The sequence below is a fragment of the Sinohyriopsis cumingii genome, chromosome 15, assembly GCF_028554795.1.
Source record: "Sinohyriopsis cumingii isolate HCF-2022 chromosome 15, ASM2855479v2, whole genome shotgun sequence".
In the NCBI taxonomy this organism is placed as follows: domain Eukaryota; kingdom Metazoa; phylum Mollusca; class Bivalvia; order Unionida; family Unionidae; genus Sinohyriopsis; species Sinohyriopsis cumingii.
Window position 1 is genome coordinate 127,286,955 of NC_142975.1, and position 22,019 is coordinate 127,308,973.

At 35.4% G+C, this 22,019-nt stretch overlaps 1 protein-coding gene across 1 annotated transcript in view; it reads left to right on the forward strand.

Moving 5' to 3' along the window:
- Positions 1 to 22,019, forward strand: part of LOC149782723 (CD109 antigen-like) — a 264,351-nt gene that overhangs the window by 106,614 nt on the left and 135,718 nt on the right. Inside the window, exons 12-14 of the mRNA XM_089934226.1 lie at positions 6,632 to 6,835; positions 7,278 to 7,379; positions 14,059 to 14,121. Coding sequence (XP_089790352.1) covers positions 6,632 to 6,835; positions 7,278 to 7,379; positions 14,059 to 14,121 — 369 coding nt within the window. The remainder of the gene's footprint in view (positions 1 to 6,631; positions 6,836 to 7,277; positions 7,380 to 14,058; positions 14,122 to 22,019) is intronic.

The following is a 22,019-nucleotide window of genomic DNA, read 5'->3' on the forward strand; positions in this document are numbered from 1 at the left end:
GTGCACATAATTGTGTTTTTCCTTTAACTCCAACGTGGCATCGGATACACGGTATTGGTCCTAAACTTCCATTTCTTACTTGTTGGGCGTGTTGTCCGCAGTATTCGCCCCTGCAGGGTTTGTTACACGGAGTTGATGAATTAAGTCGAAGCCAGCAACAATGGTTCATTATATAATATATTTGTCTATTTAAATACTTGTCGTAATTATAATAATGAGTTTTGAAAGACTATCCAGAATAAAACCCGTATCAGGTTCTCGATTCGATCTTGACCGGTTAACCGGCGATGTACGACGAAGAGAGTTAAAGGAACTGCTTGGTGTTATCAAGAATGCCAAGGAAGAGTTTCGTCGTGATGGTGCCGCACATGTGTGGTCGACATATAAAATTATCCCCGAAACTCGAAGAGTTTTTGGCGATGCTAGCATCGCTCACGCGAGCGTTATCATTGATGCTACCATGAACGATACAATCGCGCGTAACATAATTGGGTATCTCGACGATAGAAGATATTTCATACAGATAAAATTTATTGTCAAAGTGGTCAACGAAAACGACGATGACACGTGGATTATCCGTGATAAAAATGATCCTATCCTTGACATTAAAAGGAAAACTATTTTGTTGAGCAATAATTCTAGACCAGGAATGTTGACGGGGGTTGATATACCGTATTACGCCAGATCGTATCCAGTAACTGCAGTCGTTTACGGAATATATCCGATAAAGAAACCAAGTGTAGATAAACTCACGCCAATGAAAACATCAGTGGTGTTAAATTGTGTAGCTGAGCGAGTAATGGAACATTTTAAAAACGCAGCACGTGGAAATGGTCTAACTGAGATCAGAAAAAATAAAATAACAACATGGGCTAATCGAGTCAAAGATGTAGGGGCGTCAATTAAGGATGTTGCCGCGCTAGAAAAATTATTAAGATTTCCTATAACGGTATTATCGCTAACAGGCGAGGAATTGTATAAATCGAAATACAACCGTAGTGGAGCTTCAATAACAATTATTGATCATAACAGCCACGCCTGGACGGAATCAGTTAAAATATTTCCACGCGATCGTGTTATAAGGTATTATTCCGCGGGTATGTTTGATTGTATTTATCAAATGAGTAAAACCGATCCGGTATCGGTATGGTTGTTTAGAAGTTCTGAAGTTGGTGATTATGACCAGTTCGTGACCCCGAACGGAGAAATATATAGAACTGCGGAGTTACAAAATGAAATGAAAGCGCTCACAGAAAAATATTCAACTGAGCAAGTTGATCAATTACTAACTAATTGTTTTACTGTTCCAAGTGTTGCCGCACATATAGCACGACAAAAAAATAATTGGAAACCAACCATGAAGAGTTTTCTCGAGAATGTTCAGCAGAGTTGCATCGAATACGGACACGGCGGTTTATGGAATAGTGTATTTGTTAGTGATAATATGGTATCGGTGGATATGATTGCGTGCTATCCAGGAAGTTTTCTTGGCCGTGGTGAATGCGCTGAATACTTTGCGCGGTTTGGACATCCCACAAATTTAATGACAAGAGTAGCTATTAACGGACCTTTACCTGATTTTGACCTGACTGGATTTGCTCACGTGGAATCGTTCGAATTTGCAACACGGTTACATCCTATTAATTATGCTTGGTTTGGCAGACATTTCCACGAAAAGAAATGGGTACCGTTTTCGCTGTTGCGATTTATGGTTGATAAAGGAATATTAAAATCTATTACTGTCAGTACGGGGATTATTTGTTACTCAAAACAAACCTCAGTTTGGTTACCAACTGCGGACACGTCCGAGGAAGAGCGCAACTGTAAAGATCTCGGCCGAAGATTGATAGGTAAATTTACTCAAGGCGGAGCATATGATCATAAACGACATCACAGTCGATTAATTATGGATGAGGAAGAATTAAATTTCATTATCGCTGATACTACTGCGAAAGATACATTCTGCTCCCGCGAGGACATAATAATACCAGACGGAAAACGATTAGGAACAGTTGTTAGCTATATTGACGGTGATTCAGCTCAGTATACTCATTTGAGATCCTCTATGCTGGCTTATGTTTCTATAAATTTACTGTCGATGGTGAATAGAGTTCCCTTCGTGGCAAGAGTTGCGACAGATTCGTTTTATATTCACGAAGACGATTTGACTGTGTTAGATTTGCCAGAATCTGATGGTCAATGGGGAACATGGCGAGTAAAAAAAGAAGAATTACACTCGTACTGCGCATCAGCTGATGTCGAAATTAAAGATGAATATCGGAAATCAACAGGGATGTCATGGACACCTTCATCGGGACCTTCTGTGCACGATCCAATTGCTAGACACAGAACAGTTTATTTGAACGGACCTGGAGGCTGTGGTAAGACAACTCGTGCAATCGAACTATTCCGCGGTTCTGATTTGATCGTGCTAACACCAACACACAGACTTGCCAGAGAAATGATACAACGGGGAGTAAAGGCCTGCACTTATCACGGCTTTTTCAAATACAGCGGCGGTACATGGACTCCTACGCGAATGGGAACGAAGTATATCCCGGAGAAAATCATCTGGGATGAAATAGACACTGTGCCGCTGGATACATTACAACGGTTCCTGACGTGGTTGTTAACGAAAAATACCGCAGTTGTGATGTGCGGCGATCATGGTCAACCACCACCATTTGTCGGCGAATCTCCCCACGAGTGGTTACGAGGGTTTGTTGATTATTACGAGGAAATGCGTGATGACATCAGAGCGCTTGATGACACATTAAAGGAGTTTAAAAAACTAATTAGGCTACAAACCAATAAAGTCCAATGTGAAATAATGCGTGAAATAATTCCAGAGACTTCATTTGATAACTTTTTAACGGCGTGGAAACCAGATGATTTAATTGTTGCAAGTAGAAAATCAGTCAGAGATACACTTCAGCGGCGACTATTTCAGTTACAGCGGCAGAAATTTCCAACGTTGGAAGTGCCGTTATGTTATAGACCAGATGATACACGATTGCAGAATACTGATGTTGATATTCCCGGAAAACCAGAGAAACAAAATTTAGTATTGAATGATATAGTAACAGTTAACGTCGATGCGGTCGAAGATGCATTAGCAATAAATAAATCACCGTGGACACTAGGATATGCTATGACGATTCATTCAGCACAAGGATTAACTATTTCTGATACAACTGTTTGGATCGTTGATGACCGCATCGAATGGTCAAATTTAGTTTATTTAGCCGTGTCCAGAGTAAGAAAGATGGCTCAGTTACGAAGAATTGCATTAGATACGTCAACGAAGTCAGCCGTTGTTGAGTTAACGCAAAAAGATCAAATAAGAAAAAAATTAGACAGTTACCGACAAAGCGACAAGAAAAATAATAGAGAGTTTAACCTGGATATCAACGCTGTGTTGTCGTTACGTGAGCGTCAGAATAATCACTGTGCGAGTTGTAATTGTTTATTGCTGTGGCAGTATTCGAAAAACGACCCAAGACAATTTACCGTGGATAGAATAGACAGCAATCGCGGTCATACGCGTGAAAATGTAATGCTGACCTGTCTTGAGTGTAATCGACGCAGAGGTGTTGCTGCAGTTATTTAAGCGATCGAGGTGGTAATTGTGTATCCGTGGGAATCACCTGAAGTTGCTCGCGTGTGAATCCACGCTGAGGAGCAGTCGAATCTAATCTGTAGATTGCGTTTCTCCCAGTTGATCTGGTTATGCTGGATATCTTGTGTGTGGTAACACTCCATGTTGGATCGGTTGCTCTTTTTTTTCCTCCTTCGAGTTCGCCGGGTTCGTATAAATACCTAACGGTGACATTACCCGCTAGCGTCGTTGGCTGCGTTGAAACACGTCCGTGAATCACTTTAGTGATCGGGGGTATATATTTTTTTGTGATTGCATTTACAGGTCTCATGTTTGTTGTTCTGGTAATTTCATTATTCAGTGCGGCTATCACGTTTGGCAGTCTTGCAACCCATTCACGAGATCTCGTATTGTAAATGAATTCCCTCGCGTACTGGTATCCGAATAATCTCTCAGCGAGTGTTCTATTAAATCGCTCAACAATTGCCTGATCGTGATGAATTTCAGTATGTCCTCGTCGTATGGTAACGTTATGCTGCTTTGTCAGTGATGATACCGCGCCCTGAAATTCCTTGCCAGGATCAACTTGTAATAATCGTGGCCAGTTTAGAGGTCCTCGTTGATAAATTCGTTTAAACGCAGAGGCGACTTCGGACGCTGTTTTAGTCGCTAACGGTTCTGCTTCTTTGTATCTACTGGCAACATCAACTACTGTTAGCGCGTATTTGTATATTTTTCTGCGGACAGTATCATGAGGCAGGAATAGTATGTCAGCCTGATGAACTTCATTGGGGGTACTAACATCAAAATGTGCAAAGTTGATTTGTCGAGGTGGTGGTAAGTAGATTTGCCATATTGCTTGTTTTGACAGCCATTTTTTGGCAGCCTCGCGTGGTACTGATGCCGCGTTGGCGAGTTTATTAATTGCTGAGTTACCTCTCCAATATCCGATTGGGGAATAATAAATCGCTTGCATGGAAACACTAGCGTTGGAAGTCCTTGGACTTGTCTGCATCGTTATTAATTATCCAGCGCCTAATGCTAATTTAGATTTCATCGCTGATCTTACTAACCAATTAGCGAGTGACTCCCTAAATGATTTATTTTTTATGGCGCTTAGTGCATGAATTAATTTCACATCCGCGATATGCCTGTCTTGTAGATCTTTACTTCGATAAGCAATATCATGTATGTGACACGCTGCGTCGATAGCGTTTATCGGATACTCGCCGGGTTTGGGCTGATCGTTGCTGTCAAGCCTGATATCTAGTCGTGTTCCCGGACCGCAGTAATTGTATCCTGGGAGATGTTTTTCTCCGGGATACTTTCCCCAAGGGGTACCTGGAAGTCGTCCGAGGGCGGCTGCAATGTCACCACCTCGTTTTTTTTTTGAAATTTAAATTTTTTGTGCCACATCGCGTACACGTACCAGAAAGTGCTAGTCTGTTATTTTTTGTTGTAACCGTTGTTAGATCATTCGTAGGGGTTCGTGCCCGACACTTCACACAATATAGATCCATAATTATTATTCTTTGTATACAAATGGAAATTACAGACTTTTCTGCGACGCGGCGAAGGGAGCCAATCAAGCATAATTCGGTGTTGCCAAATTCTATCAGAATGATTATCATTGGACCGTCAGGATCGGGTAAAACGCAGTTGTTGCTGAACCTGATTATGAAGTGGATGAAGTGGGATAAGCTGTATTTGGTAGCACCATCTGTAGACGATCAGCGATGCTATAATGTTATAAAAGATTTTAATGAGAGTGCAAAAGCGCTGAGTGACGAGGATGTAGTTGAATTTATCACTGATATCGAAGAAGCTCCCAGCGTTGAGGACCTCGACGGGGAAAAAAATAACCTAGTAGTGTATGATGATGTGATGCTGGACAAGCAAAAAAATCCTGCAAGAATATTCTCCCGGGGTCGTCATAAAAACACCGATGTCATTTATGTTACTCAACGTTACACACAAATACCAAAAGTAATCAGGGATAACTGTAATCTTCTTGCGATATTCAATGGAGTTGATGTTCATACGCTGAGAAATATTCATCAAACCTGGTGTGGTGGCGATATGGATTTAAATAAATTTAAAAATTTCTTTAGTCGCGCTCAAAGAACCCCGCATGGATTTGTGACAATAAATTTACACGACCCGCGGACACGATACCGTATCGGACTTGATACATTGTATGGTTAACGTGAGAAACTCGAAGAGAGCAGCCCCGGGGGCGACAACAAGTTGAGGGGGGGGGGTCGCGTTTTTTTGTCTTGTTGCTGTTGTAGGATTAGCTTTTTTTTAAGGCTTATTTTATCATTTGGTGGTCTCTAGACCTTTGTAGGATTCGCCCTCCCTGCTGCTATATAAGGTAACATTTTTGAAAAAAAATATGTTCAAAATAAAATTCGTCTTGACGAGTTTGGGACAATTTTCTAATAAACGATTTTTTTCTCGTTCAGTTAGCATATTTCAAAAACGAATAAACAAAATGGGGCAAATCGTACTCTAGACCAAAATGTATTCTACCTGCTGGAGCATCACCAAAACACCATGCACTTATAGAAATTGCTATCATTTTAATCTTCTTTTAGTGTGTGAAATGTTTTCAGTGTTTATCATCACTATAAAATAGAGTTTCACTGCTTGATCCATGTATAATAAATAACGTTAGTTATAACAATTCCTGTGTCAGTTGTTCAGAGTGGTGATACATCAAATTTGATACAAGATGTATCGGTTGAAGCATACACAAACTATATGCTACAATCAATACGTCTTCTATCAAATTTGATGCATGACTACTCTTAAAAAGCGACACATGAATTGTTATATAATTCAATACATTTGCCATCTTTTGTATAATATAAGCATAAAATCTCAATCACTATAGATGCGCTGACAACATATATTTCAAAGCAATTTTCATGCAGAGTACTTCACGAGAGTCCACGGTTTTCTTCAATAAAGCAAATCAAGATAATATCGCATGTGCTTATTGATTTATTAATTAATAAATTTATTTAACAGCTTCTTGTGCATGAAGCTGATGGTCGACCGGTCATTTCATCAGAGGAATCAGTAGAGGTCAGGGCCTACGCCAAATTTTATGATCAGACGGCGCTAAGGTACAAGGTTGAGGTTTTAGCCGTCCAGATCCAAGCACCTCCCTCCACTGGTATACTAACGATTCGAGTAAATGCACCCATTTATTCGCAGTCACTACATTTAGAGGTTTGTACAGTTCTGAATATTTTGAATATATACCTTCATGTATTAGGACAGGCAAAACGTTAAAATAATCCATCAGACTTCATATGATTCATTGGCCAAGTGTTGTCTACCTTTGAAATTGCATTCAAGTCGTTTCTGTTTTTACAAGAAAAAAATATTCCAAATAAATATGTGTGAACAATTTTCATATAATGCTGATAATATTGTGATATATATATATATATATATATATATATATATATATATATATATATATATATATATATATATATATATATATAAAAAGAGAAAGACAGAGACAGAGACAGAGAAAGGTTACACGTCCGCATTCTCTTTTATTCAAAGCAAATACATATGCTATTACTATATCATTTATTTCAATATTTATAAAGTAAAATATGCTTTGATATTGAAATTATAATATTTTGTTTACGTTTATCAGGCTCGATTTAAAGGAATCTCTGCTACTTTGGACGTAGAGAAGCCGTCGTTTAATATCGGTAATGGAGCATTACAGATCTTTATGAATTCTTCTGTTGCTGCCGTAAGTTTGCACGTTTTTATTTACTTGTCACTTAATACTATTGCTCCAAACAATGGATACATACCAATACTTATATAAAGGTGAAGTAAGTTCTTTGATTATAACTTTTATAGCTATGAAGAACTCTGTCCTCGTGTATTACTCTCTGCTAGCGCGCCTACCCATCGCAACGCATACTCCATATGGTTTCGTCGATTTTCAATTGCCTACAGTTTTACCGGATTTGTCTTGGTAATTACAGTTTTGTCTTCTTCTCTCACTCTGAATGTATATATACATAAATCATAAATATATTGCTACAAATCATACGGCAAAATAACAGTGTTTCCAAAATTCCAAGAACATTGGTTCAAAAGAGATCGTATTATTCAGGAAAATGATAGATATGACAGAAAAACTAACAAACGATATTGTAAAACTGGTGCGAAACCAGCCTAAGTACTTTCGACATCTACCAATTACTTTTTCATGGGCACAAATCCACAAAGTTAATTACATAAGCCAGAACATAACATAACACAAAACACTCAAAGAAACATCTTTGGTCATTCCATCACTATATGGCTATTGAATGTTTTGCTATTTTAACCGGCGTCTGTTTCTATCAGAAGTCAACAAGTGCGGATCCATCTTGAATAAACCTTAATTTGCTTCAAACGATGAAACCACGTAGAAGTTGTATGATCTGACACAGAAATATAAACACAAGCTTTATACTAGTGGACCTTGATATCAGAAGGGGAGTACCCAGAGAGCGACCGTTGTTTTTAATAAGCTCTTACCCAGATGCTTAACTTCTCCTCAGACATTTTTACGTCACATTCATTTACATATGTTACCCTCGTTTTAAACCATGTTATTTTATATTTTGATCGGTGTGCAATTTATTAACTGGTAGAAAAAGCAACAATTTTATAACAAACTGTTCAGAGCTTTCCGAATACCACGCGTGCCTTACTCTTAGGGAATTAACAATTATATGTCTATATCCTTGGCCCGCAACTCTGATTAACTCTCGAGTTGACAAAATGTTTATAGAGATCAAAATGTATGCCCTGAAAACAACTATTCCGGATATATCCCATTTAATATTTCATAAGTAAAATTAACCTTTTGACAGCACTACATCTGCTTACATATATAGAATAAAGTCTGATATGAAATGTTGGAAGATTGTGTTAAACTGGGCAGTGTGGATGGCAACAGCTCGACCTCTTATAAATACTTAACAGACCAGAGTGTATCAGAGTTAGTGACGGAAGTTGATAGGTATAACGTCACGTTTAAAATTCAAATAACTGTTATACGAATTACAAATATCTTTACTTCAAGAGAAAGCATTTAATATGGATAAAACATGATAGGTATGACACAGTTTAACATAATTTGCAATAATTTCAAGATTTTACCAATGCATGACGGGAGCTATTTCAATGGAGAAGCAATTCAACAGCAAAACATACTTGATTGATAATGGACCTCAATAATATAAAACTGTACATTAGGATTTTGGAGAACCAACGCCTGTTCATGTGCTAAAGGCATACACATGTCTTTGTAACAATGGCACATGTTCTGTTGAATACTACAGAAAAAATCGTCAACTGATGAAATGAGCCCAACAATAGTACCAAGTTATAAAACAGGATGAATTTGCCTTCTTGCGCAAGTTAGCAATGGACTAAAAACCAAAGGTATTAATAAGTTCATTAAAGCATAACAATATATTTTGTTTGTTTGGGTTATGTTTGTAGGGGGTTGGGTTAGGTGGGTTCTATAAATCTATTTGTGTTTGTATATTGGCTGCGGGAGCACAACATAAGAACATCTATTACACAATCTGCTTTAAAAAGTAACGGAGCTATTAGGTTTAGGATAGCAAGGTTATGACCAAGATGAAAACATTTTGGGAAACGTTGAACAATATATGACACATTTAAAAGGGAAACTGAACTATGTTGTCTCTGAAATCTCTTTCCGACCGTGTTAGATATCCACCTATATGTTCTTTATGTTTCAACCTTTTTCATTTGTTTGTCCTATATACATATTTTGCTTGTTTCTGCTTATTTGCTCATGCTTTCTTTTAGCTTTTCAAATTGCTCTCATATATATCAATATTAGTTTTTGTATGTTGCGTTATTTAGCCCACAACTTCAACAGCATTTATAAATCAGCTCAGTTCTCTTGCGTTTGGATCAGTGAATATAATTTGTAAACTGCACCCGAACGTTTTTTTTACTTTACTCTTAATCTAATAAAGTCTCTGCTTATCATACTTTTTGGTCAGTTGGTTAGTTTACGTTGACAACTTACATTTCAATATTCTCAGGAACACGTTTTTGTTCTCTGATAGTAACTGTTGGCTCTATATTATTATGAAGGTGTGTACGGAGGCTTTTCATTTCGTGATAGCGATATAATTCGTACCTTTATCCAACCTAACAAGCTTGAGAATGTTACATCTAACTTTTTCTACCTATACGTTGAGTTAGGTTTTATCCTTTTATTTAGGTTGCATCTTACAGACATGTGTATTTTACTGTTAGCATCATTTTAATACCATATATTTTCCTTAATTGTTTAGTTATGTCTAATTAATGTATTATGTTTATACTATAATTTAAACCATGTTTATCAAATGTTCCGTTCCGCATTAATCCAGTAAGGCTGCAGAGGTACAAATTTGTTGGGATGTTTAAAATCTATTGCTGGATTTGATCTTGAATTTCATTCTGAAAATCATTTTCTCTCTAAACAGGATTTTCACGTTCTTGATGATATTCTTCTCTTCTTCCTTCCATTTCACACCATTTGAATCGAACTGCGAAATAATTAGGTTGCAATGAAAAGAGACACAATAGTCTCAATAATCCGGCGACTAAAGGTTACAAAACAAGTTGGAAATTAATATATCAAATGAAACATAGGAAGAGCTAACTGAGACAACCTTAACTTAAAAGTTGTTTTTTTTAAATTAAAAAACAAACATATTGAATGAAAAGCAAATCAAGAAAACAGACAAAGTTATTGCCAATGCATGATCAGTTAAAATATGAAATTTGATGTCAGATGGCGTTACTCTAGCTACATCATCTTTGATAAGTGCATTCCTACAGCTTGATGATTTAAATTGATTACAGAGTTAAAGGATTGAATGACTTTAGTTGCTATCAAAATTCTTTACACGGTTTTGTCGTTTAAACTAGGATAACCCGTCAGCAACACGTGTTAGTTTGATAAAACTTAAATATATTAAATTCAAGACACCAACAGAAGCGACATACGTTTTCAGCAATACGTTTTCCGTTTTAATCCTTTAGAATTCTCTCTTATGTTCTTTCATGTTTGTTTTCGATGGGAACCTAGCAATTTTAGATCTGTTATCACTAATATTCGCATACATTGTATTGGCCCAGTGAAGACATTTCCTTTATAGTTCTGGACGAGATAGTTAAAATATGCACAAGGAATAAAATCACCATCTCTGACATATTCATGTGTACTCACATTCAGCCACATATGCTATAAATGAATAGATGGTACACATAACATTATCTGCTTTCGCATTTTCTCTGAACGACTGCATAGTTGCAGGTCCTCCTAGATTATTTATCACATCAACTTTTTGAATGACTAGATAATTTAAACTCTTGCTAAATTAGTTATATTTTCCCGTGGTTTTCGTTGTTGTGGTATCGATATCTACATTATTTATTATATTCTCTATATTCTTGTCCCCAAAATTTAAACTAGTCCTTATTTTATTTATTTCATAACTAGTTTTGCTAATCCTTATAGTCATCCCTCCACTGTATACAGTATTCACAATTAGACCGATTAAAATAACTACTAATGTTGTAAGACTCGCCTAACGTCTTTTATTTCTGTTCATTTAGAACACATGCTAGGTTTTTTTTATTACGTTGTAATACACTATTTATTCAGAACTAAATGTAAGTTTTGTTGCAAATTCAATGGATATTGGTCAAAGTAAAAATACACTTGAAAACAAGTCTGATTCAAACGTTTAAAACATCTTAAGATCCGCCTAAACTTGATTTGATAGACACATTTGTAAACGTTCACGAGATTTTAAAAGAGACTTAAGATTTGAACAAAATAAACAAACTTCAACAAACAAGTGAATGTATTTAGTGGTTGGTGCTCTAATTGTAATTGGTGGTATTTATATGCAAGAAATAATAAACAAATTTTAAAAATGAAATCACATAAAGGTAGCAACCAGGAGGATATACTTACATACCAAACTTGGAAAGTCTATTTATGGAATATCAATATTATAAATACTTGAACGGATCTAACACTTGCTGATATGAAAGGTACGGTGATTTCTGCAAGTTTTCATGGATGAATAATGTTTGTTTAGTCAAATTCTTAGAATCAATAGTGGTGGTTCACTAGTACACTATACCAAATTTTTAAATTTGGCTTTCCTTTAATACTTGTCAATGTCACATAATAATACATATATTATGTAGGTCTTATTCTAAGTAAATTGTCATATAGGGATGGTCAACAAGTAAAATGTAGATGCCTTTTTTCTGTGTTTCCGCCTATTTTAAAATGTGTGCTAAGAACTAACTAAATGTGGCTGTTGGGCGTCAGACGAACATTACTTTGTACCTTTGTATGCCATGGCTACCTGGAATATAGTTAATCGTTTTTGTAAACCACACTGGTGTAATAATATGAGCAGAAACACAATGACTGGCTATGTTGATCTAAAAATAAAATATATGTTTTGGTAAGGAATGTAGGCCATCATTGATTGTACTATCATTTGAGAATTATTAGCATTTATTAATTTATAAATTAGATCACAAGAATAACTTAAGGCACTAAGATGAAACAGACTTAAGATCTCTGTTCAAATGGCGTCAAAACCGAAAATCGTGAAAATATGATAGCTAATTTTTTTTTCAAGGTGGCTAACCTTTTATCATATTAAGTTGCCATAGGAGATAATACGTGACGAATTTTGTGCTTTTGTCAATAATGAACGGTGTTTCGTCTGATCTGTTCCGCTATTCGGGATCCACATACTTTTAAAAAGCAGACAGAACGTTGCATTTTGTGCAAGATGAGTTATTGTTAGAGCTGTTGTTCCGGATGACATTGTGCCCTTTCGTAAGTGTGAAAGCTGGAATTGTATTGGTTAGTCGAAAGGTCATCTTAAGATGATCTCGTATCGCCGTCTGTCAGATCTCCGTTATGTTCAAGATCAGAATTTAATCACATTGCTGTTATATTATCTTAGATAGACAGACGGGGCGTCTTAACTTTGTACCACAACCGCAGTTACAAGCGAGTACGAAACATAAAGTAAGATGTTTTCACTCTAAACCTATGAACCCAGATACATAATTTGTTTTTAAGCCTGATACATACTGATGTCATCATATTATTAAATCCATTTATCTCTGTTAAAGTTAAGTATTTCGTTGAAGAAATCACTAATAAACATAAAGTAAAAGTACGTATTCGTTTATAACGGATCTAACCAAATATAATGAATGAATACTAAAATCAACCATCACAGATATAACCGATTACGCGTTCTTTTTGCATTTGATGTGTCGTATTTTTTATTGCATGGCGTGAAGTATTAATATTTGGCTTAGAAAGGTTTGCTAGTGAATCGTTCAAATGTGAAACTGGACATACCGTGCATGTATGAAGTAAGAGTTTGGTGATGTATGCTCATTGGTACATTAAAGAAAATAATTTGCAGCATTCGCACGTTAAAGAATCTTTAAACTGACAACGTTTGATAGAGAGACCGTATGTGTAACATTATTAATATTATTATTAATGATGTTTTTGCATAAAATTAGTTACTTGTCGTATTCAATGCATGTTGAAAGAAAATACGATCCAGATTAAAATTAGTTTTCTAATAGCGTTACTGAGCACGTAAACGGTCGGTTGAACATATAGTTTATAAACCCCCTTTTCTGACTGTGATGAAGTGTGATTTTTATGGTGAAAAATGCGGTTATGGTGGCCTAGAAAATAAATAATGCGTTTTGAATGTTGTAGCTTGTTTGAAGACAATTTGTTGGATTCTTCAGTAATGTAATAAAATAGTTATGGTGGTTTGAAATAATGTTATTATTTAAAAACTTTAAGACAAAATCATTTATTTATAGGCTGCTGACAACACGGATCTGGAATTATATATGGCTAAGAAGCATGTAACAGTAAACGATTTTTGAGGCTCTAAAAATGGTGACGTTTGTCGCTTGACATATAGGTCCGATACTACTATGGTCGAAGTTTTAACTTTTATTTCAACTATTTTCTGAATACATTCAGCGTAACCATTGAATACAGAACACTTATTGAACTTGAAAAAGTTCCCGACCTTGGAGTTGCTCAGTTGTTAGGACTTCACTTCAGATATTTCCATTATGTAAACCTTGTTTCAAGACTAGTTTCTGTAAATTCTCCTGAGAAGAAAGATTGAGGACGTGTTAAATTTATACTCATTACACTCATTATTTTTTCTTTAATATACTTGCTGTCAATATGGAAGGCTAATGATGTGGAACATCGCACGACCATAAATGTAAATAGTAGATTGCTGCCTCCATTTCAACTATGTTTAGGACGTTTTATTTCCAACATTTGTAATTTAATGTATTTCTTGTTACAGGTGGGACAGAATGCCGTGTTCGAAGTACTGTCGACAGAACATATTTCAGAATTGTTCTACATGGTGAGTATATGATTCATCAGCCGACTAACTCAACTATTTTGCAACAGTGAGTATATTTCAGTTGACATGCCGGAAAACAGAAAATAAATTGCGCAGATGGGAATGGCGGAAAGGACGGTATAAAATTATTCATGCACTTGTAAAAAGGAACTCTCTTGATCTAGTTTAGGACGTTTCAAGAAATATGTTTTAGATAAAACAGTGATTACCATTCGCGATGACATTTGAAAACACTTATAACATGACCTGATGGAAATACTTTGTAAAACTGAAGAAAATAATATTCAAACCATGAATACAGAATTTGTTTATAAATAAATAACTAAATAAATAAATAAAATAACTACCATTAATATCAGCCATTGTAGGTCATGCATAACACTGAAACGACTCGTACGATGACCACACTAAATCCTGGCCATACTCTTTGTTCGACATCCCTATATACTATTTAAATAGCTCATGTGTATGAGAGAGAGAGAGAGAGAGAGAGAGAGAGAGAGAGAGAATGAAACAGTTACTAGTGTTTTCTAAATTAAGATGTATTAAATTTACTGTATCATTCCTCTTGTGATGTAATAGTTATAAACAAGAAATCCCTTTTGAAGATAAATAACCACCGCTTTCCCCACCTCCACACACAATGTCTGATGCTCATTGTATAAAACCTATGAAGGGCTGAGCAATTCCAACAGCACTTACTCCACTTTTCAAAGTGGAAGTTGACATATCTGTTAACTTGTATAACTGATTTAAATACCTCAGCTGAACGGCCCTAGCCGTGAACTAGTGTTTCAAATAGTGCAGGTTTGATTTAGTTCGTAAATGTGTCATGTCAAACATTCAGTGGCTATGAAGTCCATATATGTCCCATTAATGGCGAGCCGACAAACAATGAATGTGGAAATCTCTCTCTCTCTCTCTGTTTAACATGGGACACATCCCGTGAGAATGTTCGATTTATATCGAAAGGTGTCGATTTCGTGTTTTAAGGAAGTACCTCTTTTGACATTTGTCTTTATTTTCTCTTTCACTTTCGGTGATTTTGAACTTATTTACTTCTGTTAGGAGGGTTTTGAGTTCTCGATTTGTATTGGCAGGATTTTTGCCTGTATGTCATTTGTGCTACCTAGCTTTGTCCCGACACTAATTCTATATAGGCAGAATTGTGCTGGATGTGCATATGAGCACCATGCACAAATGCATCAATACGCTCTGTCTCAATACACTTACTCTGATTGAGTAAACAGCAAAGACTGTTCCTCTGCTCATCACATATGCAAATGATATCAGTTTCTACAAACAGTCTGTTGATAAAGTCCTAATTTTATCTGACCTTTCCCACCTTCTATTAGAAGTTTGGACAGTAAACGTTCAGCAGGTCAGAACGCATTATCTATTGATAAAGTTGTAACTCGCCAAAACCGAGCTGTACGGTATATCGTAGCCACTTACTACTAGACCTAGCATTGGCAAACGTAAATTCCTGCATAAAGTCGATAAGAAGATGATTTATTTTCTCAGGCGTAAGAATTAAAACATTTTTTGTCTCCTTAATAAGCACCAAAAACGTCAATAATACAGCATTTCCAAGACATCTTTACAACATTTGTGAACATCTATTTGGTTACACAAATATCAGTCATTTGTGTGACCAAACTAAGCACGACAGAACGAAAACAACATTCATTAAATTTGAAAGGAGATAGGTAACTATTGGGTCTACCTGCACATATTATAAGGAAACGAGTTTGCGTGCATAGGAGTATTTGATAGTAAAGTAGATGTTCAGTAACAGGCAAATATTGTTCGTATGTAAGCATATGAAAAACACAAAGCCGGATTCAGATATATTTTGACATCGATATATGTCTTCTCGAAATACGCCTTGGCTGAGAAAGTATAACGGAAAATGCAGACAACATGCAAAATTGATTTTAGAAATCTTCAAAGGCGAACGGCTTGAAAAATACATATAGACGAGGAAAGACGTTGGTACAAATTACAAAAAGTAAAGGATTCTTTTACGTACCTTTCAGTTTACTTGAACAAGAATGCATCTGTCCTAGAAAGGTCTAACAGAGGTGAAAGTATTTCACTAAAAATGATACCACAGCATGGTGTGACCTTTTGCCAAATATATTTTGTCGCCACAATAGCACGCAGTTTTATTATTTTATTATTATTTATCAACAGATATGAATTCATTTGAAGTATGCAAGATGAAACTGGATTGATCTATTCAGTTATTTGAGTGCCGAAACGTTTGATACACTTAATTTCAAAATTTAAATGAAACAGTCAGAATTTCAAACTCTGTAGCAATATTTAAAACAACAACGTTCCTAACGTTACAGAGTAAATATTGAATATCAATGAAGTAAGTTTAGGTGTTCTGGACGTTTACAAACTGCTGACTTAAAGGAAAGGATGTTAAGGGCGAGATGATATAAGCAAAGTCGAGAAGACTTTGAAGACCATAAGAATGAGATATAAAAGAAAGTACTCGTGAAACTTAAAGATTATTTTGAAGAGTGACCATGTTGTTGGTGGTCCTTTCTTAGCAATATGACGATAAAAATTAGTAATATCGTGGGATAGAACAACAATTTACAGAAATCCGACGACTCGTTTAAACTCTGTCATCAACACCTAGGTAATGAAACGTGCTATTCCGAAGGATTATAAATAATCTGTTGGGGTACAACAAGCAACTGGGGGAGGGGATAAAATATAATTCTAAGTGGGTAAAATATCAAAAATAGAATGAGGATGACTACGATAGTCCTACTGTCGGGTGTTTCATTTCTCTCCGATTATCCACGATCAGGAGACCCATGCCAATAGCTGAGCGCTGACAGAGTCTAATCGCAAACTGTGCATAAAATTAAATAAGGGAATTTAAAAAACAATCTCGACCAGGAAATAAACCCAAAAGTTCCTTACTTCAAAACGCATACCTACGGGAGTTGTAATGGTTAACTTTATGAAATAGCTTACCAATCTTTTACTTTCCTAATTGCTTTCTTAACATCTTTTGAACAAATATATAATCAACAAGCCTAATAAAGCTAAGCCACCTATAAGAGCATGTTCATCAAAGCAACAAGAAATTTGTCCTACAATCCCAAGCAACCCAGTTATCACACTTACAATTATTTGAAGTAAATCTGATGCCACTTTGTTTGGTAAACCAAGGCAATAATCAATTACATTTGTATGCTCTATTTCCTAGTGTCAAAAATGCTTCAGTTGTAATTATTGTCTGGGGTCTACCACTTCTTTTACTACCACCACTACCATTTACAGTATGCACTGAAGCAAGTTTGCTTTACACAGATCAATTGTTTGATCGTGTTATTATTATCGATGTAGCTATTAGATTATTACATACCTGTCTTTGAATAACAGTTTTATTATTTCAAGTAATGGCAATTTTTTCCTCACGTTTTCCCAATATTTTATTCTAATGTACCTTCCAACTATATTAATTATCTCACTATATGTTCATTGATAATTTTGAAACTTTACAAAGCATATTTCAATATTGTTGTTTGGTTTTGGTCTCAATCCTGCCTGATGTTCTTTCTTAGCTCATCTATCTGTCGTTCACACTTTCATTGATCACGTATGCTTTTCATATCCAGTAGATAGCTGAATTGGTAATTTTTACCGCATGTATGAGACCTCTTATTCCTCCTTCCTCTAGTTTAGTGAATACTCTTTTCACTACTGGTGGAAGTTCTCTACTAGTAATATATCTGTAGCAATCATCTGTTACATGCTTATCATGACTTTCATATGTTTATTACGGGAATTGCAATATTATCACGGACTTATAATAGTTATTTGGTAGTAGTAATAGGATTTACAGGTTATTCTGTTTCCGATAATCTGGGCAATTTATTTTCTGTTTCTTATAATTGGGGAATCATACCACATCCATTTGCAGGTTTTTCAAATGAGTCTTTTATTTTGTTCTTATACATTTAGAATTTATTTGTACAAACGTTGAAGCTCCATTAGTATCCTTGAAAATTAGATTCTGGCTTTGTTTTGTTTGGTTGTTTGTCTTTTGAAAGATAATTTACACTTCTCAGTTTTACTGATCCATAATTTCCTTTACATGTTATATAAACTTCATTATATATATGTCTGAGAGCAATTTTTTGCAACTTTTCCCATAAATTTGTCTTTAAACTGGAATTTTTAGAAATAAACAGATCACTTTTATATTTAATAATCATTTAACTTTATAAGTCTAGCTTTTTAAAATCTTATTAAAGCCTTCTGTTGATAGGTTGAGTTCATTGAAATACGTATCAATACTTTTAATTGATTGAACCTATTCATAGTCATCCCTCGTGTAATCTGCTTGACTTTTGTACTATTTCCTTTTAAAATCTTTAAAGCCTATTTTCGAACATATAAATAGTTGCTTAATCCATAATTAATAGGTACATAATAAACTAGAAATGATAAAGGAGACAATCAAAATAACCCCATTTTTCCATAAAAGGAGAAGAGTACCAACATGACCTGAAAGGAGGTTGTGGAATATCCAAACTCCTATCACATTTAAAGCCAATCGAATAGAGAGGAAAAATAGATAGTGAAATAGATCCGTTCAGTAGTGATATCATGCAAATAATGACATATTTTGAATAGCAGAGTGTGAGTTAGTCTCAACGTTAACAATTACCGAAAAATGCAAATAACTGAGTCCAAAAGAAAGACCAATAAATTAAGAAGATTATGTATGCTTGTAGGCATCATAACATTGACCTAATCAACAATATAATACCTAGCACAAAGTTGCAGAAATGAGAGATAAGCAGTAAGATAGAGCATGTCAATGACAAAATTACTAAAATCGTGATTAGATCAATGAAGACAACATGCGATTTATATATTGCATATTACAGTGATGGGATAAAGCGATACAATATGCCGGAGTCACCGAATGTTATAACAAATTACAGTTGAACTTTATAAAACAGATATAAAAGAATATGATGATGGAGAACTAGTCTAAACTATATGAGCGATGCAAGTTAGTATTGACGAAATAGACAAAAGGATTAAGCTAATGAGAATATCTTCAAGGACTTAATTGCCAGTTTACAAAAGATACAACGACATTCAAAATAGAACCATATAAAAGGTATTTCGTATTAAGTGGCATTACTCATACAGTTAAATAGAACTAAACGAAAACATAGGGCATTGAAAATTGGTCTTAATGCTGATATGAGCTGACATAACATTTTATTGGTTGATATAATTAAATCATAGAAGGAAGATATAGACAAATGCAAAAAAAGAGTTTGATAAATTAAACTACACCTACTATGCATTGCGACGTGGAGTCTGGTGGATGATATATGAGATCTTCCCACTCCTTGCCGTGTTTTGGTTATCGTTATCTAGAAGATAAGCAAATACGGTGTTATTGCCTGGATCGAGTAATTAATAACATCAAATATGAAATTAAGGGATGGAATAAAAGGAACTGAGCAGGATATATAATGAAATAACACTAGGCCTCCGTATGTAAAATACAAAAATTTAATCTCCCTCTCTTCTTCTTCATCTTCTCTCTCTCTCTCTCTCTGTAGCCTTTTCTGATAATCACATCTTAGTTGCGGATTGCGCTCCCTTTCCGACTGTGGAGTTAGGTGTGGAACTATTTCGCTGTTTCCTTCAAATAAAAATAATTTATCCAACCTAAATACATGGCAGGATTTCGTTCTACTGAGAGCAGTAAATATCCAGACTCTTTTTCATCAGCTAGCATCTATCAAGATTCAACAGAACTAACTAATATCATTCGCCTAATATACAAACAATCTACATAAATCAATGACTTGTTAGCGGCTACTCCATTCTGAACAGAGTACCATGATATAATTAGTCCTCTCTGATTCTATCAATGCCCGGCTGCGTACGAAAATTTACCAGCTGGTCTATCAGTCGGAACACGTTTTACACCATCGACTCATTTGGAAAGAATTTGCAACTTATTTACACACGAAGTAGCGGACTCCACTCATTCTCCTAACTACCCTACTTTGCTGATTAACGATTCCTTGACTCAGATTGTCTGACACAGAATCCTCAGCATAAACGAAACAAATCATTTCAGACATATAATTTACATATTAAAACAGTTTTCGTCAGACGAAATACATGAAAGCTTATAATTCATGATTTCTATTACCTACCAAACTTCTAAATCTGAACTTGTTCATATAAAGAAATATCATATAACATTCTTACAAAGTTGTGTCATAAACACGGACTTATTTCTGAACTCGATGAATAATAATTGCAAACTTACATTAATGAACCATTATATGAACCAAGACTAACCTCGTGTTTTATCCGAGATCAGCACCTCCTTACGAAGTCGGATCTCCCATGTTTTATGGCTCTCACTTTCCGACAGGCAATCTAACGAGACATCTAATATTTCCCGGAGTCAAGATTTCCCCTTCGGCAGTAAAACTAGGAGTGACTTGTTCTTCGAGGAGACTATTTTAAACCCCTTGAATTCCGTCTGGGAACACACCTCCTCGTTTGGCCTAGCCAGTCAGGATTGCTACTGTACCCGCCAAAATTCTTATGAGTTCCATAGAAGTCAGACAATCCATCCCAGTCCGCCTTTATTAATAACTATCTTTATTAATAATGGATCTCGACTTCCTAAAAGTTTTTACTGTTATGTCCTCGCGTTACCATTACACGCCACTCCAGATCGAACAGTTAATCAATCGATCCCCCAATTAAAACTCATTTCATGCCCAACCAGAACAGATTAATTATTACAAGTTTTCAAGCTATAATAATCCTAACCAATAAATGAAACTTAATGTTTATGTGTCACACTCAACACGAAAGAAAGTACTCTAACATAATATTACAGATTATTCTGCACAATGTTCCACCATTACATGTATATTGTTTTTCAATATGTACCAATGCTCTAATTTAGTTTTAATATTGAACACCTTAAAACAAAATAGTTCATGGATATGTTTACAGTTGAGAAAGCACCTACTACAAAAGCAAAGCAGGTAAGTATTCAAGGACATTTAGTTATTTTTAATTTATATAAATTATTTTAAAATAGTGATATACCTCTAGGGGGAAAATGCAAACATGATGATGCTCTCGATGGATCTGTACTTAATTATGAATTAGAAAAAAGGGGTTCCCACCCAGGAGAAGAAGTTAAACAAATTAATTCGCTCGCATGGAGACTATTAATTGGGGGTGAATCATCTAATAAGTGTGATGTTCGCTATGGTGAAATGGGGTGATACAAGCTGTCGGAAATAAACAAGATACGCCTTTTAAATTCCGGATCAGAATATTGGTAAAATATAGCTGAAATTTTAAAAATTATACATAGAATGTTACAAATCAACGCTGATAACAGTTACTCTTGTAATATGAAAAACTGGGCATTTCAAGTAAGATTCGTGTTGGATGATTAATTATTTTTTATACATGGAACAATTAGTTTGATATTGTGATTCAGGCAGTGAAACAAGAGAGTTTTTGATCGGCATTAACCAAAAAGAATATCCTCCATCAGGTCATGAAAAAAAATACATTAATATTCCTCGTTTTCAACATATTTTAGTTACTACGTTATGAAAAATTGACCGGGCTAAAAATGAGAAAAGTCCTTCCCCATATAAATATATTGGTGCAAATTAATCAAACAAAGCAAGCGACAAAATGAGAGAAAGCAATTTAGATTGCAACATCACCATCTAACCCTCCATAAATGTCTTAAATCTGATGAAGAATAGTGGATAAGAGAGCAAATAGATCGTTGGATCTTATAATTTCATGTATTTCACCAGAAGAAATGTCCTTGTAGTAAATTC